At 40.4% G+C, this 19,043-nt stretch overlaps 2 protein-coding genes and 1 long non-coding RNA gene across 3 annotated transcripts; all 3 read right to left on the reverse strand.

The window, feature by feature from the left end:
• Positions 1–1,086: 1,086 nt before the first annotated feature.
• LOC311500772 (cystatin-like) lies at positions 1,087–1,811 on the reverse strand. Its single transcript, XM_084562364.1, has 3 exons — positions 1,507–1,811; positions 1,332–1,439; positions 1,087–1,224 (listed from the first exon to the last, which is right to left on the reverse strand). The coding sequence occupies exons 1-3, from the start codon at positions 1,717–1,719 to the stop codon at positions 1,135–1,137; spliced, it is 411 nt and encodes a 136-aa protein (XP_084418490.1). The 5' UTR covers positions 1,720–1,811; the 3' UTR covers positions 1,087–1,134.
• Positions 1,812–1,952: 141 nt separating this feature from the next.
• Positions 1,953–4,903, reverse strand: LOC311500795. The gene is made up of 2 exons (XR_014699494.1): positions 4,665–4,903; positions 1,953–3,074 (listed from the first exon to the last, which is right to left on the reverse strand). It is a non-coding gene; the product is annotated as an uncharacterized lncRNA (long non-coding RNA).
• Positions 4,904–7,175: 2,272 nt separating this feature from the next.
• Positions 7,176–19,028, reverse strand: xpo5 (exportin 5). The gene is made up of 33 exons (XM_084561703.1): positions 18,858–19,028; positions 18,185–18,306; positions 18,026–18,098; positions 17,785–17,922; positions 17,256–17,438; positions 17,146–17,172; positions 16,849–17,034; positions 16,318–16,394; positions 16,184–16,228; positions 15,988–16,078; positions 15,778–15,861; positions 15,527–15,652; positions 15,356–15,446; positions 15,136–15,264; positions 14,839–14,954; positions 14,596–14,751; positions 13,758–13,799; positions 13,574–13,663; positions 13,256–13,455; positions 13,060–13,168; positions 12,440–12,621; positions 12,232–12,332; positions 12,044–12,140; positions 11,805–11,941; positions 11,546–11,643; positions 11,377–11,423; positions 11,087–11,196; positions 9,850–9,909; positions 9,668–9,762; positions 9,470–9,577; positions 8,240–8,377; positions 7,720–7,896; positions 7,176–7,451 (listed from the first exon to the last, which is right to left on the reverse strand). The coding sequence occupies exons 1-33, from the start codon at positions 18,957–18,959 to the stop codon at positions 7,305–7,307; spliced, it is 3,684 nt and encodes a 1,227-aa protein (XP_084417829.1). The 5' UTR covers positions 18,960–19,028; the 3' UTR covers positions 7,176–7,304.
• Positions 19,029–19,043: the final 15 nt, after the last annotated feature.

Below are 19,043 nucleotides of genomic sequence, written 5' to 3' on the forward strand. Positions count from 1 at the left end.
GGTGAGTGGAATGGCAGATGGACAGGGCATACTCCTGGCACTGAAGCTTCAATGTTAGTTAAGGAGTATCCCCCTTCCCCCACATTCCTAACCCCTGCTACCTAATGCCCAGTGCCAGCCAATTCTTTATGTTTTGCTCAGTTTGATTAAGACATCCACGATTAGAGACATTTTGAGCGGGGCGTGAGGGCGTGTGTGAACCGCTTATCCGTGAGGATGTTTACTGTAATTAACGCCAAACAGACGCAGGTCCTTTTGCCCTCATGCTATTTTGTGGCAACTCCTTTTCCAACATTGAAGACACTTTTGTTAAACAAAGCTGAAACTGGAAATGCCCCTGCAACTGTAGACACACACACACACACCTATGATGCTCCAAACAAGCTGCACCCATTCACACTTTGTCATGCTGCATTTAACAATTCCCCCCAGTGCAGTTTGCTTTTATTCACCCACACACTCTATGACTGAGCTGTTTATTTCCCCCCTGTTTGGAAAAAAAAAAAAAAAAAAAAGGGGGTCAGAGCAGTAGACAGTTCGGTCTTGCTGAGCAGTAATCTGAAAATGCCTGTAATCCTCCATACAGAGCCCTTCTGGAGACTGGCGTTGCAGTGTGGAGAGGTGTAGCCTCGTCTCAGTTTAGCAGCCATGTGTCTGACCAAGCCTGACACGCAACCAGAGCCTTACAGCTGCCAGGACACACACTGAGAGATGAGGCACAGTAAAGCTGCCCCGGTCACTCACTGGAATAATTATGCCATTTTTTTTTTTTTTGCCCTATACAATGCAGAGTGAGTGCAGGTCACTGAACTTATTCAGTTCAGTGTTTTTGAACAAGTGGCATAGATGCGAGCCAATGAAATCACTGGTTTGTGATCATGCTATTATAAATTCAGGTAAATAGTCATGGGCTTGTATTTATATAGCACTTTCTACCTTAACGGTACGGAAACAGTCACAATGCCACATCTACCCATTCGCTCACACACTGAGAGCCACTCCGGGTTCAGTGTCTTGCAAAGTACATCAATAAGTAAGGCTGCAGTTTGCCTAAAAAACACACATTTTTAATACGAGATGAACACACACTATACCCAAGCTCACTGGAAACAACTTCAAAACACCATTAGAGTATTAGATTTTATTTGGGTGACATTCGTTTTTAGTGAGAATAGTTGAATTTTCCCAAGGGATTTCTGTAACGATGAAGTGACAATGACGCTCCTGAAATAATAAATTAATTAGCACATTATTTACTAAAATGCGTATGAGAAGAAGCTCTTGACGCTTCATGGGGCGTTTGCATGCACCACCTACAGTCTTGAACTTGCCTTGGGTTCAGGGTGGAGAGCACATGTCTCACTGACTGCCCCGTCGCTCTTCTTGCACACTGTACGTCCCAACTGCACTTCCAGGATGTAGTTTACTCCAGCGACTATCTGCAGAGAAATATCCATACTAAGCACCGTTTATGTTGATGTTTGTGACCCGTGTGATAAGTTTTACCTGTATTTTGGCCGATGTTATTTTCATAACTTTGTAGGCAAACTGTTCCTCTGCGTTGGCTTTGTTGAACTCGACCACAGCAAACTGTGCTGCCGTTAAAACCCGACTGCTGTTCACGGGGACGTCCAGAGGCTCGCCAGTCATCACTTGTCCGGCGGTTAGAAAGCGACCGGTGGCCGAAGCACCGACAATTAAACACAACCAGACAAACATCCTGAGCCCAGCAAGTTGTTTCTAAGAAGCTAAAGGCAGCTGTCGGTTCTTAAGAGCTAACTTCGAGCCCGGGTTTAAGCACGGTGGCTGTACGCACACCTGTGTCCTGTTAGAACATGAAGGTTCGAAGAAGAACTTCAGTGTTGCACGGCAACCGCGTTGCTAGGCTGCCGTGAAGCTGGTGCCGCTGGCGGAAAACAGTCCATTATTGATAAAATACACAACATTAAAACTATGGGAGTAACGCACATTTATTAATGAAGACAAATACAGAAACTTTCCACATTCCACAGTGACCTCTCTGGGCATACATGAACAGTAATACATTTTGAATTAAAAAACAGAGATACTTGATTGTTACTTTCACCGCCCTGATCAACACACAAAAAATACACAACTATCTAAACATACCTGTAAATAAACAAGGGGGGGAAATGACAGGTGTGGATTCTCTTAAACAACTGTCACTGTCGATAGTCACACAATAAAACTGAATGGAGGTGTACAATCGATGTGTGACAACAGATTTTGGCCGTTTCAATTTCTAGTTAGTCATCATTATAAAAAAAAAAAGAAACTGCTTCATGAGTAGTATTCTGAAGCATTTTGGGATAATGCTAGTCAAAAGTAATCTTCCCAGGATGTTGAATGTGTCTTGAAATAGTAATATCTAAGAGCACTGCTGAAAAACATTTGAGTTTGCGAGAGAAATTAGTTTCAAGGTTGTTACGCTGACTGCCATATCTGATAAGAAAACAGCACATCGGCCAGCCTGCAAAACAGCCTTTTGGGAAAATACTGTTTTCAAATCCAAACATGAAGACAGATGAGAGCAGTCTTACAAATTTCCACTCGTCACTGAACAGGGCCTCTGCCTAATATTACATCAGTTCTTCTATTGCATTTTTTTTTTTTTCATTTGTACTCTGTATTTAACTATTTGTACATATCTGGCATTAAACACTGGTCCTTTATCATTGAAAAAAATATATTTCCACTAGGGTAGTGATAAACACCATTGTACACTTTTTGATTCTCAAAAAATGTATATTTTATTTAGAATACACTTCTAAATAAATAAGAACTAAGATTTTAACATTTATCTGTGATTATTATGATTGTGAATGGCCCATCACTGTATGTGTGATCAAGAAAAAAAAGGTATGTTATTCATTCATGCTATATTATGGGTTTAAACTGCAGATACTGTGTCTTTGTAACCTCATTGTATAATATATTGTGGGTTCTGTGTTGCAGACAAATGTCGACGTCTTCGACTCATACTGATGAGAGAATATTTCCTCCAGGGAGCATTGATGGCCAAAGCATGGTGCTGCCGGATGAGGAAATGGTCCCTTGAAGATATTGAGGAAAATGGGGATTAGTGCAAAGAAAGCAAGTGCAGAGTTTGTATTTTTAAAGTTGGAGATGTTGTCATAGTCGACCCCATATTTAAAGGCATGACACGAAAGGTAATTCTTTGTTATACTGTCGTGGTAAACTGCCTATAAAGCATGGTAATCCAAACTCTTGAGACAGTGTGTATTGTGGGTGGAAGGCAGCATACTGAAGGTGGGTGCAGGTTTTTGTTTTTTGTTTTCCTTCACAGTAGGAACGAATCTCTTCAAGGCCAGCATGGACAGGAGGAATGACAGTAGTAGTGTTGCAACTGAATATTATATTTCTTATTATTATATTAATCTTCTGCTTAATTTCATCATCATCATTTATTTTATCATCTTATCTGTCTCATGCCAGAAAATTGTAAAAAGATTCATCACATGCTCCCAGTGCCTTACACAGCATGTTTGAATTTCTTATATGGTTTAACATTTCAAAGATATTATGTTTACTCTTATACACCAAGAAGACTATGATGCAAGCTTGTTAAATGGATTAGACAATTATTTACTTATCACATCGCATGTAGATTTGTCTGATCCTACAGACACAACCAATTACAACGTTATACACCTCAGCTTAATTTAAGCATTTAGAACCTGAAATTAGTCTCCTGAGATACCATGTCATTCTGAATCACAGGCAAGTATCAGCTGATGCACAGTATACACGTGTATCTGATTAACATCTCTATTTATTTTTAGGATGCTGCCATTTGCCATGTAACATATGTGGGCACATGTTTTTGACTAATGCCAGGTTTCTTAACAGCAGTGAGAGCACAATACACATGAGGAGTGAGGGGGAAGAAGGTTTCAGAGGGTCAAATAAATAGGAGATTCTGCTTCTTGATTCAGGCTTTTAGAATTAGAAATTCAACATCTTCTCCAACCATCAAGGCATCTGTCTATTTAAAAATCAGTGGCAGAGATGACAAATGGCTATTGATCAATGACCGCTCCATGCAAAAGATCATATATTTAAGGAAAAGCAGCAGTTTAATACTGTATGCACAGAATTGTATGTTGAAATCTAGCATCGTTTATTTATTTTCACATATGTATTGAGCACAATGTATTTAAGCCAGTATATTAATAGTACTCAGTAGGAACAATAATCCCTGTGTCATCATCATAATACTGAAGCATTATTGTGGATGCATTGCCATGTAATTAATTTTTAGGTTTATGTATTTTTTAGCTGGTTAAATAACGCATCATGTTACACTGACAGTCACAAACGATTATACGTTTTTATGCAACAAAAAAACCCATAAAATATAAAGCAGAGTAAAATATAGCAACAATATTTGCTTTTGAAATTTAAAGGAGTAAAAACAGAAGTGTGGCACAACGAGTTGCACTGTTTTACTGAACCAAACTAGCCACAAATGCAGCTACCTCTTTATTTAACGACTCTGTTGAGATATTTAAACTTTTATTATAAGTGACAACTCACGGCACAAGCGACTAGATGCTGGACATGCGTTTTAAACCATTATTCGTTAACTGTCACTTCTTAAACTAAGAAGACACAACACATACCGAGGTAAGACGGACAACACACCGGCAGCTAAACACACTATTCTTCTTTATTGAGCTTAGTTGTTTATTTACAGTTTTTGACGGCAGTCGGCAAACAGCACGTGCTGCAGTATCGCCCCCTATAGACCCGGAGTGTGAACAGCTTTACCTTAAACCAATGTGCTGTTGTGAATATGATTCCGAAATCTCTCCACAATTATTTTTTTTTCTTTATGATACAAAATACACATGTTGAAGTATTGGCATGCTTAACATAAACGTTTTATTACCACAACAAGTAATTATTATTATTACTAATAATATATAATTAACCTCTATTTTTGCAGCAAAAATGCATAAACTATAGAGTGAGTAGCCTATAGTCTGTGAAAGGAAACTGAATTGGGATGTGGCGTTCAGCCAAAGGAAAAACATAAAATATATTTAATCACCATAGTAGGTTGATAAAAATCTAATAATAATAACAACAACCGTTGCTGTTGCTTATGTGAAGGGTGGAAATATGGTCATCAAATGATTAAAATATACAACAAGCTTATGTCGGAAATATGAACTTGTTTTAGTGTATTTTTAAATACTATATCTGAGTTTATAAAATGGACAAGTCCATAGTGTGTTATTTAGAGCACAAATGCAATAAGAAACGGGAGGGTGTGTCATCCATTTGCTGACATTGTGTCAATGAAGGATATTTTTTACAGACATGTTTCAAAAGCTGCGTGTGCAAAATAAAACAAAACCTCAATCAAAAGGTGCATTTGCATTGTGTTGCAATGATCTAATAATACCTTACTATTGTTCTTTTTATTTCAAAGAGAAAATCAAAAACATTAAGCAAATGGAAATAATATATTTTTATTTAAAAACCAAAGTATAAACCACACTACACTTTTAAAAAGCCTATTTTCTCCTTTGTACAGATCATTTTAGTGTTGAACAGGCTTTTAATTTTTTTTTTAAATGGCCACATGTGAACAAACAATCATCACAAACACAGGGAAACCAATCAACTGGAAAAATCAGGTTTCATAAATACTTCTGTTCCTGCGCAAACGTAATAGCTTGTTTTCAGTCAAACAGCATTTGATATGCATTTGATAATATCTGTCTATATACCAAAAGAGCTCAGTTTTGGTCTGAATCTACACAAAAAAATAGTTTGAAAAACAAAGTTACTCATCACCATGACAGCTCCATAAGAGCGAAACACATCCAACAAATTATGCTTAAAACCAATCCCTTGGACAATGAAGGAATGTAGTGCTGGTTTCTTTTTTTTCCCCGGCTGGCAAAACCGATACATAAAAAACAAATGTGAAAAATAATATCACCCAGAAGTGAAAGACTTGGATTAAGCTACACATTAGTTTCTGAATCCACTTCTAAATAGTCTTTATGTAACTTTCAGTCTTCTCAAGACACAATTGCCTGCTCACAAACCTACAAGGAGTGTTTTGGCACAGAATCTTGCTGCATTATTTGTAGTATGATATGTGCTCTGCATTAAATAAGCGATTCCAAACACTACCTGGGCCGTGAGACTTGTGCTGATATAAAAAAGTTGCAAAACGCAAACCACCATCGCTTCAATCAACCGTGTCATATTTCCAAAATATACAACTGTTGTTCATATTTAAATATACCATAGCCATTCACGAAAAAAACACAATCCAGCTGTTTTGTTTTTTTTTGTCTTAGGTTAGTAAAAGTATCTTCACTCCATCGCAAGGATAGTCGCACCTGAGGTACCAATTAGCACATCCTTCAGAATCATTCAAGCTCATTCAGTAAACAGAGAAATGTGCACCTGGATCAGTCCTAAATTTTTCCTCCCTTCTTTTCGATCTTGTAGCCTTGACAGCAGCGTGGCCACGCAACATATCTGTCAACTCTAACCTCTGAAATGAAAGATATTTCTCTTTTACTTTAAGGTCTGTGGGATAAATAAAGCTCATCTTATCTTAATGTACATACGCTTCTTCCTTCATAGTACACGAACAGGCTACCTCTACAACTACGCTGGTTTCCGTTGTCTGGATATCATTAGACGCCAATTACTATGCTGAATATAAAACCCCGGCCGGGCTCTCAGTTCCCTTTGATTCCCTTGTTCCGTAAATCTGTGGCATGCTCCGTGTGCAGGATGCTGGGCAAATGGCAAAAAGCAGCCCCTTAAAATGAAAAAGTAAAATGACAGAATGTAGAATCGTCCTATTTTAAGGTAGTTTGTTGCTCAATAAAGTTTCTGCTGCAGAGGAGATAATAATGTCACTCTGTCAGCTTGCGTAAAGGTACAACCCTCAAACAGAAGAGGGAAAAAAAGACCATTAAAAAATATTTACCACAAATTTCCGTAGCTTATCTGCTTTGTTGGTATGCACAAGGGGATGGAGGAGATGTGCAACAGGATTTAAAGTATTTAGTGTAGATACCTGTCTGTACAAATGGGTGGAAATATATTAGGCATGTATGTGAACGGTGCTCTGGTGCAATAAGATTAACTTTTAAAAAAAAAAAAATAGGAATGTTGACAGATATGTTAGGTATTGCCACACTGCTCCAGCTGGATTGTGATGAAGGGGAAACCCCTGCTTTGTACACATGACTCCATATTCAATCAGTATAAACCATTGTGTGTCCCTACAAGGTATTATTCCCAGGGCCGAAGAGAGCTGCCAGGCCCAGCGCTTCACTGTCCTTTACATCCTTGTCTTGCTTCGGCTTTTTAAAGAGCGATGGAAGATTCCGGATATGAACTTCTTTCCTGAACTGCTGGCACAGAGCTTTCTGTTGGCAGGGGACAGGGAGAGCAGGAGAGGTTAAACAGAGCAATCCAAGACCTACAAGAAAGAATTTTATTAGACTGTACTGCCCTGTAGGGCTGCTGCACTTTTTTTTTTTTTTGCTGCCGCCCAGGACAGAGATTTACAACGCAGCCAGAATCAGACTGCTGAGTAATGATTTAGGCCAGTGTGTCTGGTCACTTCTGATGAGCTGTCGGCAGTGAGACATACTAGAGAAGCACTGCCCTCTAGTGGTTAAAATGTGGCATTACCCCAACTGTTCCTGCAATGAGCTTCTTGAACTGTTCTTTCCTCTTCTTTTCTCCAATCTTTTGGGAACCCTTCTGGGTGCCGGGGTCCATGAGCCTCTGATCATACTGGTCTAGAGTCTCCATGTTGATGTTCGGGATCTGGGTCATCACTGTTTTTAACTCCATGTAGCGAGGCCGCTAACAAAGATGGACACAAAGGTAGATGCACATACTCAGGAATTAGATTTAAAAAAAACAAAGATAAAACAAAATCAAACTCCCTCGATAGCTGATGAGTTATTTTTCATGCAAAAATCTTATATATACGCTAACTACAACTTCACTAATGCAATAATTATAGCTGATTTCTTTGTATATACTAGTAAAATCTACATATCTGGGTCTCTAAGTTAAATAATAATTGCAATCTGTGTAATCCTTAACAAAAACAGTTGTCCAAAGAGACTTCTCTTCTTCTATAGAAGGAAAACTGACAAAATAAAAGAACAGAAATGGCAGGGGTGACCGCCATAAGGCTCACCAGGTTTTCATAGATGAGCATCGCCAGTTGAGAGAGCGTAGAGTTGCAGACCTCGTGCTGGCCATGAACCTGTAGGCCCCTGAGAACACTGGTGTAGAACCACGTGACGGCTTCGGGAAGGAGATTACCTCCTACGACCTGTAGAAACAGAGAATAGAAGTGGGAAGAAAACTTTAGAAATATTTGGAAATTTAAGACACTTCTTAAAGTTAACCTTTCAAGTCATAGTGGGTATCAGTTTAAACAGTTCATTAGGAAGGCCACGCATGTTAAAGATGAAAGAAGTACCAAGCATAAATTAAAGTACATGAGAAGATTATGTTCGTACATACTACATATTGTGGCTTTACATTTGTGCCATGAATAGGAATGACGAAGTGATCATTGGATGTAGATTCAAGAAAGCCTGGACTTCACTGTCAGTCCATTGCTCCATCTTTTGTTCCAGTTTCTGGGGCTAGTCCCAAGAGTTTATATTGTTTAAACTTTAAAGTTTTTTTTAAAAAAACCATCTGTGCTGCACCTACATCTTCAACCAACCAATATACTCACATTTGGACCAAACACTCCACACTGACGTCACTCCTCATGCTGCAAGACTACGCATCCTGACAGCTAAACAGAATCTATAAACTCTGTTCTAAGATCTACAGTCATTCTAACTTCCTGTAGTGTGGATGGAAAAAAAAGGCAACAGTTATAGCAACTATAAACACTGTAATATCCTCATTACCGTAAGTGTATTTATGAACTTCACTGCTTTATGAACTTCCAAGATACTTTGTATAATAAAATTCTGAAACTACATCCACTGAAATTGGTATTTAAAGCCAGGTGATTCACACTTTCTTAATGTCAACAAGCCCATTAAAGGATGAACATTAACAACGAGTCCATCGCTGCCAACAAGTATTTCCTGTGTGTCCTGAAGCAGCTCCATTGTTGCCCCACAACTATTTAAAGCAGAGTGAATGAGTGTAATGAAGCAGCTTTTGTTAAGCAACAATGAAAACGCACTCTAGCTCAAGTCTTTCCCACAGCACTGTAAACGGCAACTGTGAAACTCAGAGAGTAGCTCCCAACAAACACACCGTTGACTCGCGTGTCACAAACGTCAAAGGATTTTCATCGTCAGTATGAAGAAATGTCTGTGGTGCCGACAGAAAAGCTGATTTTGTGAGCTGAAAGTACAGAAAAAGAATCCAGGCTTATATTAATGTGTTGCAGTACCTGTCGCAGAAGTGTCCAGCAGACCATGGAAGCAGTGCGATGACAGTTACTGGTGTCCTTCCACGACAATGAGGTGAAAGACAGGGTCAAAAGGGACATGTAGATGGTCTGGAAAAAGAAAAAGGGGGTCATTAGGTTTATATACGGCCTTTAATGTGACATCTGCTGAAGGTTATGTGTGACGCTTCTTGGGCTGACCTCGTGTTTCATCAGGCATTTTCCCAGCTCAGTCAGCTCCTCTGTGGGCTGTGAAGGAGACGCCGCCTGTACCGAATCCATCATCATGTCTTCGTCTGAGATGGCGCATTTCAAACTCTTGTTAGATTTGAACCAAACAGACAATCACGACATCGATTCACATTTTGTAATTCGACTCTTACCGTCATTTTCCTCTTTATTTGCTGCAGGTTCCGGCAATTTTCTGGAGATGCAGCTAACAGCTAAAAAGGAATGAAGATGAAAAGTGTTAGGATTCTATAATAACTTCATTTCCCACTTTACCCCCAGCACTGGAGGAAAAGCTGATTGGGCAGCTGTGTGCTACATCCTGAAAATCTCATATCTTTTTTTTTTTTAGTGGCTTCTCAAAACAGAACAATAGAAACAAACACAACAGCCGTGAATACCAGATGCTAATTCGACATAGATAAGGGCTGACCTTGTTGTCTATTTTAGCAGCTGTTGTGTAAGTTAAATTCGGCATCTCACTGTGAGACTACAGCGTACACCCACAGGAGCCAAGCTGTTATTTGAGCCCTTTGTGACATTTTTTTGTTCTTGAAACAGTGTTATAAAGCACATCTGGACGGAGGTCGTTTTCATATTATAAACTGCGCTTTAAAGACTTAATGTAGCCCGAGTGTGAAAATAAAGTCAAGCTTACACAGCTCACAGCTGCACACACTGCAAGTTCCTGGTGTCAGGTTCATTTATATATATATTTTTTTTCATTAACTTTACCAGGCCTCTGGTAGAATAAACTCAAACATGAGCTGGCCAATCACCCATTACAAATCCTACTAGAAGGAACGGGGCATCAGTTCTACCTAGGAATAACTGCTGATATTTACACTTTCCTAAAGTGTTTTTATCTTGTGCAGCTGGTACCATACGACATTAGATGGATTAAGTGCATTAGATTAAGTGCATTAGATGGATTAATAAGCCCTTAGCTTCCCGTTACAGTGAGTTTAAACAAGGACATTAATATTGCAATCCCAAAGCAACTGAAACATCTTTGTAGTGAATATAACTTACGTTGGGAATAAATATTTTATCTTTGATCAGTATGCAAGCCAACAAATTGTCAGTCACACAGTATTCATTGCGATGCTACTTAACACACTTCCTTCACTGACAGGGACTCAACTACATCCATTTACTTTTACATTAGGCTATAGATGGGACAATAATTTTTGGGTAATGTATTACTCATTCATTCATTCATCCTTTTGTCCTGTGAAGGGTTGCGGGGGGGCTGGAGCCTATCCCAGCTGTCATCGGGCAAGAGTAATGCATTACTTTTAAATCAAATCAAGTGTGTATTTATCTGATGTCGTAGTACACCTGAGTACAATACACTGTATATGAATGGAAGCGTAAACAGGTAGTACTCACTGAGAAGGTCCAGCACCTCCCTGGTCACCAGCCGCACCAGCTGCTCCTCCAACATCTCCTGCGTCACCTGGCTCTCCTGACACACCACCTCCTCCTCCTCCTCTTCACCACTAAAAACACAACAAACAGGTTCCCAGTGAATCCACATGTCTAGCTTGTACTGTAAGATTAACAAAAAGCAGTAAATTGTGGTTTGCATTTGGGGTAATGTGTGATTTGCGTAAGCTTGGCCATTCAATCAATATGATACACACACAAAGACAAAGACACAAACACTACACTGAACGTACTTGATAGACGTCCTCTGGTTGATGACCTGCCACTTGACATTGAGTCTCTGTAGTATGGAGCAGAAGACGAACGACCATTGTAAACAAAAACAGTTGCGGTTATTAACGTGAAGAGTGTTTCTAATTTTTTAGATTAATGATTAAGACCAGGATGAGTGGAGATCCTGACCTGCAGCATGTAGGCGAACAGAGGGCCAAGTAGAGGGCAGATTAGACTGTCATAGAACTCCTGAGGACACGACTGCACGAACGGCTTCAGAAACAAACGTATAATTGTCAAGGAAATTCAGCGTTAAAGGAGCAGCTAAGCTTTGTTAATGTAATGAGTACAGGAAGAAGATCTTGAAGACAAATCATTTCATTGCTGACTGAAGCACGCCAACAGAGAAACCTGGTAAATCAAATGAAGCAAAGGTAAATAAGGATATGAATGATTGGGCGAAGTCTGTGGTCAGGCATGTGGTCGAGGGAGACAAAAGCAGAGCCCACTATTCCTTCAGCCAGTCTCTCAATGGTGTAGAATTCTCGCTGCAGGCACACAACTGCATTTCCCAAGATATGGAAGCTGCAGAAGTAAAGAGAGCAGAGGTGGAGGCAAATCAGCATGTGAGGTCTAAACAACAAAAAATAATGGAAAAATGATCAACCACGACAAAATAGTTCTCACCAGTTGTCAAATAACGCGCTGAAAAATCCCTGCATGCGCTCTCGGTTGCTTCTATACACAGGCAAGTCATAAATATCCAGAACATGCTGAGACAGACCTGGATGAAGGACATATTGAAAAGGTTAACCAGTCTTTTTCAGATGTGTGCACACTGTGACCAGAAACCATGTGCAGGAAGCTCCTCCTACCGAGAACAACTTTTTTTTCTGCATCCATCAAATCGTGGGCTCTGGAGAAGGTCTCACTGAGACGAGCCATGTTCTCTGGCAAGAACAGACTGTTGTGAGTTCTGCAGTGCGGGGGGGAAAAACAACACCCACTGGTCTTTAATCTGTACATTAGTATGATAAAATAGATGAATACAAGAACAAGTACAATGTCAGCTCATAGGTGTACCTGATTAATGTGAGAAGGTTGGGCAGCAAGAGCACAAACTGGGCAGTGCAGGGGTTTCTGTAGATGGGAGTGCCAGCAGGAGTGTAGCCCACCACGAAGGCACCAGCCTTAGCTTCCTCCAGGTCCGCAGGCCAGCGTGTCCGCTTCACCACCGCCAATATGGCAAACATACAGAAGCTCAGCTGGAGGAAGAAAAGGGATAAAGAGTTAAATGCAGCAACTGTAGCTGACAACAAGCAATATCTACCTGCTTTGTTGGTCAATCATGCATTTTGATGCATACTGGAATTTCTCAAAAACTATTAAGCAGATTGCCTTGAAATTTACTCAATGGGTAAATAATTGATCCAGTAATTCAATTTATTCTTGAAACACTATAGACATTCACATCAGTTGCAGTTGTGCTGAGGCCGATGGGTTCAGTGTCAATTGGTAAATTGACTCCACAGACGAACCAGAGTGCCTCCGAACTTGAAATGTGAGCTTTAGCAAAATCTCTGTCACTGGCAGATAATCCATATTAATTTACAAAAGTAATACTGGATGTATGTTCACAGATAATACTGTATATCTTACCCTTAGAGCTCACATTGTAACTCATTTTTCACATATAAACTTACTCTCCCCCTGTTAAGGCCTGCTGTGTCTGCATCCATGTCTTTAATTTGCTCACTGGCCACCTGATCAGCTCCGACAAAAGACAGGAACGTGGCAGGGTCTGACAGCACACTGAAACACAAGCAAGAGAGAATACAATTATTTGTCAAGACTTTAAAATACACCAGGTACAGTTTGAGGGAAATAATTCAAACTCACAGCCGCATCTCGTCTGAGGTCCAGTCTGCAATCACAGCGGCCATCAGTTCATCTAGAAAAGCCTTCTGCTTTTCAAAGTCTTTGAACTGGTTACTGATGAGAACCAGAGCTTCTATCAGGGAACATTTTTCCATGAGGGTCAGCGTGGCTTCGCTCGATAGCATCTTCTTCACGTGGTTGTAAAACATGTCAAAGCAAGGCTGTAGAGGAAATAAATAAAATGTACCCATGGCTCTCATCAGCATGGTGTACTTCAGGTGGACCTTTTGCACATTTATGTGATGATATATCACTTTAACTAGATGAAAAGACCATTACCAAGATAAACTGTGGGTAATCCCGGCAAATTTTTATGATGGACGAACAGGCGTGCCTCCTCACGTTCTTTACAGCTCGAGTCCGAGGGGCCTGTAAACATCAGTTGGAAAATTTTTATTTTTTTTATTCCGACTATGAAGGTTGAAGAAAAACGACAATATCTGGTTCAGTGGAGGCAACTTACTTTGTTGTCCTGATTGATGTCATAAGTGATGTCTTTGAATAGCTGTGGGGATAAAACAAATCACCAGTTACTAAATGAAACTGTTCACAAGAGCAATTTAACACAGAGCCTTTCAAACTGCATTCAGAAAAGTGGAACGGGTTTCAGAATATTCCAGTCAGAACAAAAAATGCCTCATGTAATAACCTGAATCGGAATCGACTGACTTGAGTGGAAGGAGTTTTCAATGAGAGGAGTGGTGTAAACCTTTTAACAGCTGAGTGAGAAAACATTAAGGCTTAATAAGCATGTAAATTCCTGATCTGATCACTTCTGGGTGGAATAAATACATTCTTTCTGTATACATTTACAGTGAACACCAGGTGAAGCGACAAGTTGGTAGGAGGGAAAGAAATACGGAGGTAGTAATACAACAACTTGTTCAAACAAGTGCTTCAAAAGATGAAAGAAGCAGGAGTCACTGTGGGCAGTGCCATTGAAAAGGTAGATCCATTTAATTCATCTTTTGTTACTGAACAAAATCAGTGTTGTCAAAGTTAAGGGAAGAAAATGTTAGATTTCCAGCAGATTCAATGCTCAACAGGCGGTAGCACCACTTGTTACTATTTATCGTGCATATAAACTATTCATTTCAAATTAACTGAGGACAAATTGTCCACATAAACATGGACTTGCGATTTGAACATAATTCAAGATTTACAACCAATAAGAGAAATGTGCACAAACTATCCAAGACAAACTGAATCACAATATCAAACATCATGAACTGCTTAATATTCCCATTATGCATTTCCCTACGTCTTCTGTGGCAGATATACAAACACTGACTAATACTGACCTTATAGAGAACCTGCGGCACGAAGTGTGGTCTGTGTATGACAAATGGGAAGAGGGCAGAGATGTTGGTGAGCACGCAGGACAAGATGAGCGGATCTTTGGTTTCGTAGTTCAGCACGGCCTGCAGCAGCTCCATGCTCTGATCTACTGGCAGCTTCTACACAGAGGGAGGGCCAACCTTTACGTTAGTATAAGATCTTTATGCAAGTTGTTTGGATCTGTAACGACAAATTGATTCTCTTACCTCCTCTCCCAGACTTCTGAAAATCTGTGAGACCACACACTCCATGAAGACTGTCATTGCGTCCCATTTGACCACTGATGGAGACATGAGGGAACACAGCCCCTCTGCGCTCTTAGCTAGAGAGGAGCAAAGTAAGAGGTGAAGTTCAATCATTGCATATAAATATTCACAACTATTAATTATTTCCACATTTCAGCTAACCACATACACCACTCATTTGCATAAATCAAGCAGAGGACCAAAACCGCTTAAAAAGGCATCAATTATTCACTCGGTGGACTACATACAAATACTTACATGTTGTATCACCAGGATCAATTGGACTGGCAATCTGATACTGTAACCATTCTGCTGCTATCTGAAAAGCCTCCAGAGGAACAAGGCGACAAGCGTGCCTCAAAACCTCTCCCTGCTGTGCTCGAAAAGCTGTGGAGTATGAAAACACACCATGAAGAAAGACCATGAAGGCATAAAGTACCGACTGTGACTGAAGTGAATCTGAATCTGTGACACTTACCGTTAAAGAAAGAGTTGAAGTCCTCATCACTGTCAAAGTCCACACGAGAGTACACACAACTTGGGTTATCATCTCTGGATGGAAACCCAACCTGGAGAGGGTAAAACATTTATTAACACCCAGATTGGCTTTCATTCACTCTGAAATACATCTCTGACACCACTGTCTCACCTTGACTAGATTGGTCATGCATGCTCTCATGAACTTGATGGCCATCTCCACAACGACCATGTCTTTTGACAGAATCTCATGTCTGAACAAAGCTCCCCATGTCGCCTGCGTGGATGACTTTAAAAACTGCAGGAAAGAGGAGGGGAAACCACAAGAGAAGGATTCGTATTCCTCGTGTACTACTCACACACAATGGAATTTGGATGACATACCTTGGAGTTAACTCCACCGAGAAATTATTGTCACCTCACCTGACTGGAATGTGTAGTGAAAGCTAAAAATGCTGCCATGTACTTGCTGAGATTTGCAGGTACCTCAACCTCTACATCTGAGCCCTGCGGAAAGAACGTTTTATTCCACCACTGATCAAGTCTGGACTGTTAAAAATTGCTGCTGTTATTTTATATAACATTCATGTGTGAATACAAGGATCATGCATGGTCAGAGTAGGACAAACTCACCACTAACGAGCAGAGCTGCCCTCCAAGAGCGCACAAGACCTGACAGAGCCTCTTCAGGAAGACGTAACGCCGCTCCACCACCTCCACCTCTCTGAAGGTGTAACACAGAGGGGATGTAATTCACAGCCAGGTGTACTAAACAAACATCTGTCTTTGAGTTCCTAAATTAGGCACATATATGTATCAAACTATTTACCGTGATTCTGAGGATTTCTTACATATTGCCAGTCCATCAGCTGACCTGCAAAAGACACACAAACCATTTTTAATAGAGATAGAATAGTCTCAAGTTTGTATAGAGTGGTGAAAGAGAGAATCAGTTGCACTCACTGGGCTGCGGAAAGGATGTAATCGATGGCCACGTCGTCAAACAGCAGCATGAACGGCTTCCTCTCCTCCAGCTTACCCTGTGGCAAAATGAGCACAAAAACCTTTCAAGCTTGTCGTTGAGCATCTTATTGCATTATATAATGATGACAGGCTGATGGTGGATATGATTTTCCTTGCGAAGACATCAGGAACTATCCAGAGATGGTTTGACTAATTAACTAATATATATATATATGCTGACTAAAGTGGTCACAAATGTGCAAGGCATTTAAGACCAATCAATGACAACTAAGCCATAGCCTCTCAGTTAAAAACGAGCTAAAGTAAGTGGCCAGATGGTGGCGCTATAAATCTAGAACACTACTCAGCTGCACCAATTTCCCCCTTATAAACTAAATCTAATAAAAATAACGATGGGTATGGTGCTTTTAGTATATCATACACTTCTAATTATTTTACAACTTGAGACCAGTTAAGTGGACATAAAACATTTGCAGATATCGAGTCTTTCAGGTGTTCCCTGCAACTCACCTTCCGGCTCATAGCAATAAGGAGACACTCCGCTGCCTCCAGCTGCAGCTCCGGTTCACTCAGCAGCAGACACAGCATCTCCAGCATGTGACAGTTTCCGGAGGTAACGTGCACAAGAGACACCCAGTCGATGTAGCCTGCGAGCGTGTTTAGAGTAACCACAGCGACCCGGCAGTGAGCTCTGGCCTGTGTGTGCAGAAAAATGACAAAAAGACTGAGGAGTTTGTGATGATGGAGTAGTCAAAGTAATTCGTTAGATGTTCTTTTGAGAGCAGAGATGCAGTGACGTTTTCTTACCTGACGTTCATGTCCAGGTAACCCTTTCTGGATTAAAACGAAAAACACACAAAAATTAGCCAATATCCACTTTGAGCAATTAAAATGATAACAGTTAAGACCCCACTGACCAGTTTACGATAGTCCTCCACATTAATTTGCAGTATGGCCATCATGAAACTGAAGATGCTTTCCATGTTTTGTGTGAGTGTCTGCTGGATGTCCCTGCGCCGCTGAGTGGGCAGCGTCTGGAAGGTGATCACATCCTCCGCCAGCCGCAAAAGGATCAACATGACCAGCTCAGTCTGTGCCTCCTATCACATGGACAAGTGAATTTCAGTTTGCTTGAATTGATTAAAAATGTCTGTAACAGAAGTTTTAAAGGGGTGCTGCATCTTTTGTCTAATAAAAAGTGCCTGTAAAAGTCAAGAACTGAGTTTGTGCTGATAAAATAACAAAGCAGAAAATATATTATTCAGGTCAGTAGTTAAAAGATGACGACATGTAACAGTGGTCAGATCTACATGATGAAGTCACATGAGAATGACTAAGGCTCCACTGGGACTTATTTGCATGTGAGTTGTTACACAAATGATATTCAGTCTAAATCCATGCTGACTGAGGAAACAAGTGATATGCAGTGACATACAAGTTACTCACCCCTTGGCCAGTGAGCGTCTCCATCTCTTTCAGCATATCTGGCCAATGTTGGGGCCATTCTCTCTTTATCATTTCTACTACAATTCGTGACAGGACGTCTTTGATGTGGCTCTCCTCCTCCAGGATAGAATGAGTACCCTGAAAAATCAGCAGCAGCAGTTGTCAGATAAGTGTCTCTGACTGTGACAGAAAGACAAGTCTTTTACTTAAAACTATAAAACCTATTTAGTGCCACACTTACATTGGACAACAGCTGCATGGAGCACTCCTTCAGCTGGACTTTCTCTTGTTGTTGCATGTTGTTCCATCGAAACCTGCAAGGGAAAAGAAGCTTTCTGTCAAATACTCATCTTTTATCACGTACATTTTTGTTTTATTTTATTTAAATGTAGCTACTCACTTGATGACGTGCTCCAGGATTTGCAAACCAAAGTGTCTCACTACAGCTGGCTGGGCTTTGTCGGCTAGTTGTAAGCCACATGGAACGCATAAGGAGCTTGTCTCTTTAAACTCTTCACAAAACTGTTGAGAAACACAAACACTGTTATTTCACAGACAAATTGATCGACTAAACGTCATGCGATTTTAAAAACAACTCCTCATATTTCCGTATACATATGTGTCCAACAGCTAACTCAGAAACATTACAATAAATAGTGGAATAGCATAAAGCTAACTAATTAGCTAGCTATTAAAGATCAGTCAAACGTTGCCCTTGGCAACGTATCGTCAGTTGGCCTCATTAAATTGTTTTTTATGTTCCACAAACCTCCACATGACTAATAGTACTGAACCAGATGTTAACTTTTGTATGAATGGATGAACGCGAGTCGACAGTGGCTGTAGATATGAGGTGATAATCATGAACACCCGGCTAGCTCTAAAAACATATGGCCATCATAACTGCACATTCTAGCTAACGTTAGCTAAAGTCAACGAACCATTGCTAGGACACAACTGATTAATGATTATTATTTATTCGGCGACACATACACGTTATTCTTTCACAACAGCACCATTACATGTCAAGCTGGGCTAACTAGCAGCTAGCTAGCAGCCCAAAACGATGCTACCTTTAGGGCCTCCAGTCGGTAAATTTGGCTTGTTTCTGCGTCCATGATCACATTCACAGCTTTCACAAGCTGATCACACATGGCAGCCACCTGGTCGGCCATAACTTCAGGTAGCGACTGGCACACTGTTAAGAAGAAAGCGACTTGCTCCCTTATGCAAAGCACCTGCACTACAGAGAGCTGCGT

The sequence above is a fragment of the Chelon labrosus genome (assembly GCF_963514085.1).
Source record: "Chelon labrosus genome assembly, chromosome: 15".
In the NCBI taxonomy this organism is placed as follows: domain Eukaryota; kingdom Metazoa; phylum Chordata; class Actinopteri; order Mugiliformes; family Mugilidae; genus Chelon; species Chelon labrosus.

Excerpts from the sequence above, each read along its gene's own strand:
- LOC311500772 (XM_084562364.1), bottom strand. The coding sequence starts at position 1,719 with ATGTTTGTCTGGTTGTGTTTAATTGTCGGTGCTTCGGCCACCGGTCGC. Across the intron at positions 1,440-1,506 it reads TAACATCGGCCAAAATACAG|ATAGTCGCTGGAGTAAACTA; the intron begins GTAAAACTTATC and ends ATTTCTCTGCAG. Across the intron at positions 1,225-1,331 it reads CTCTCCACCCTGAACCCAAG|GAGCGTCATTGTCACTTCAT; the intron begins GCAAGTTCAAGA and ends TTATTATTTCAG.
- xpo5 (XM_084561703.1), bottom strand. The coding sequence starts at position 18,959 with ATGGCCGACCAGGTGGCTGCCATGTGTGATCAGCTTGTGAAAGCTGTG. Across the intron at positions 17,035-17,145 it reads TACCTGGACATGAACGTCAG|GCCAGAGCTCACTGCCGGGT; the intron begins GTAAGAAAACGT and ends CTGCACACACAG. Across the intron at positions 7,897-8,239 it reads TGCTCATCTATGAAAACCTG|CGGCCTCGCTACATGGAGTT; the intron begins GTGAGCCTTATG and ends CATCTTTGTTAG.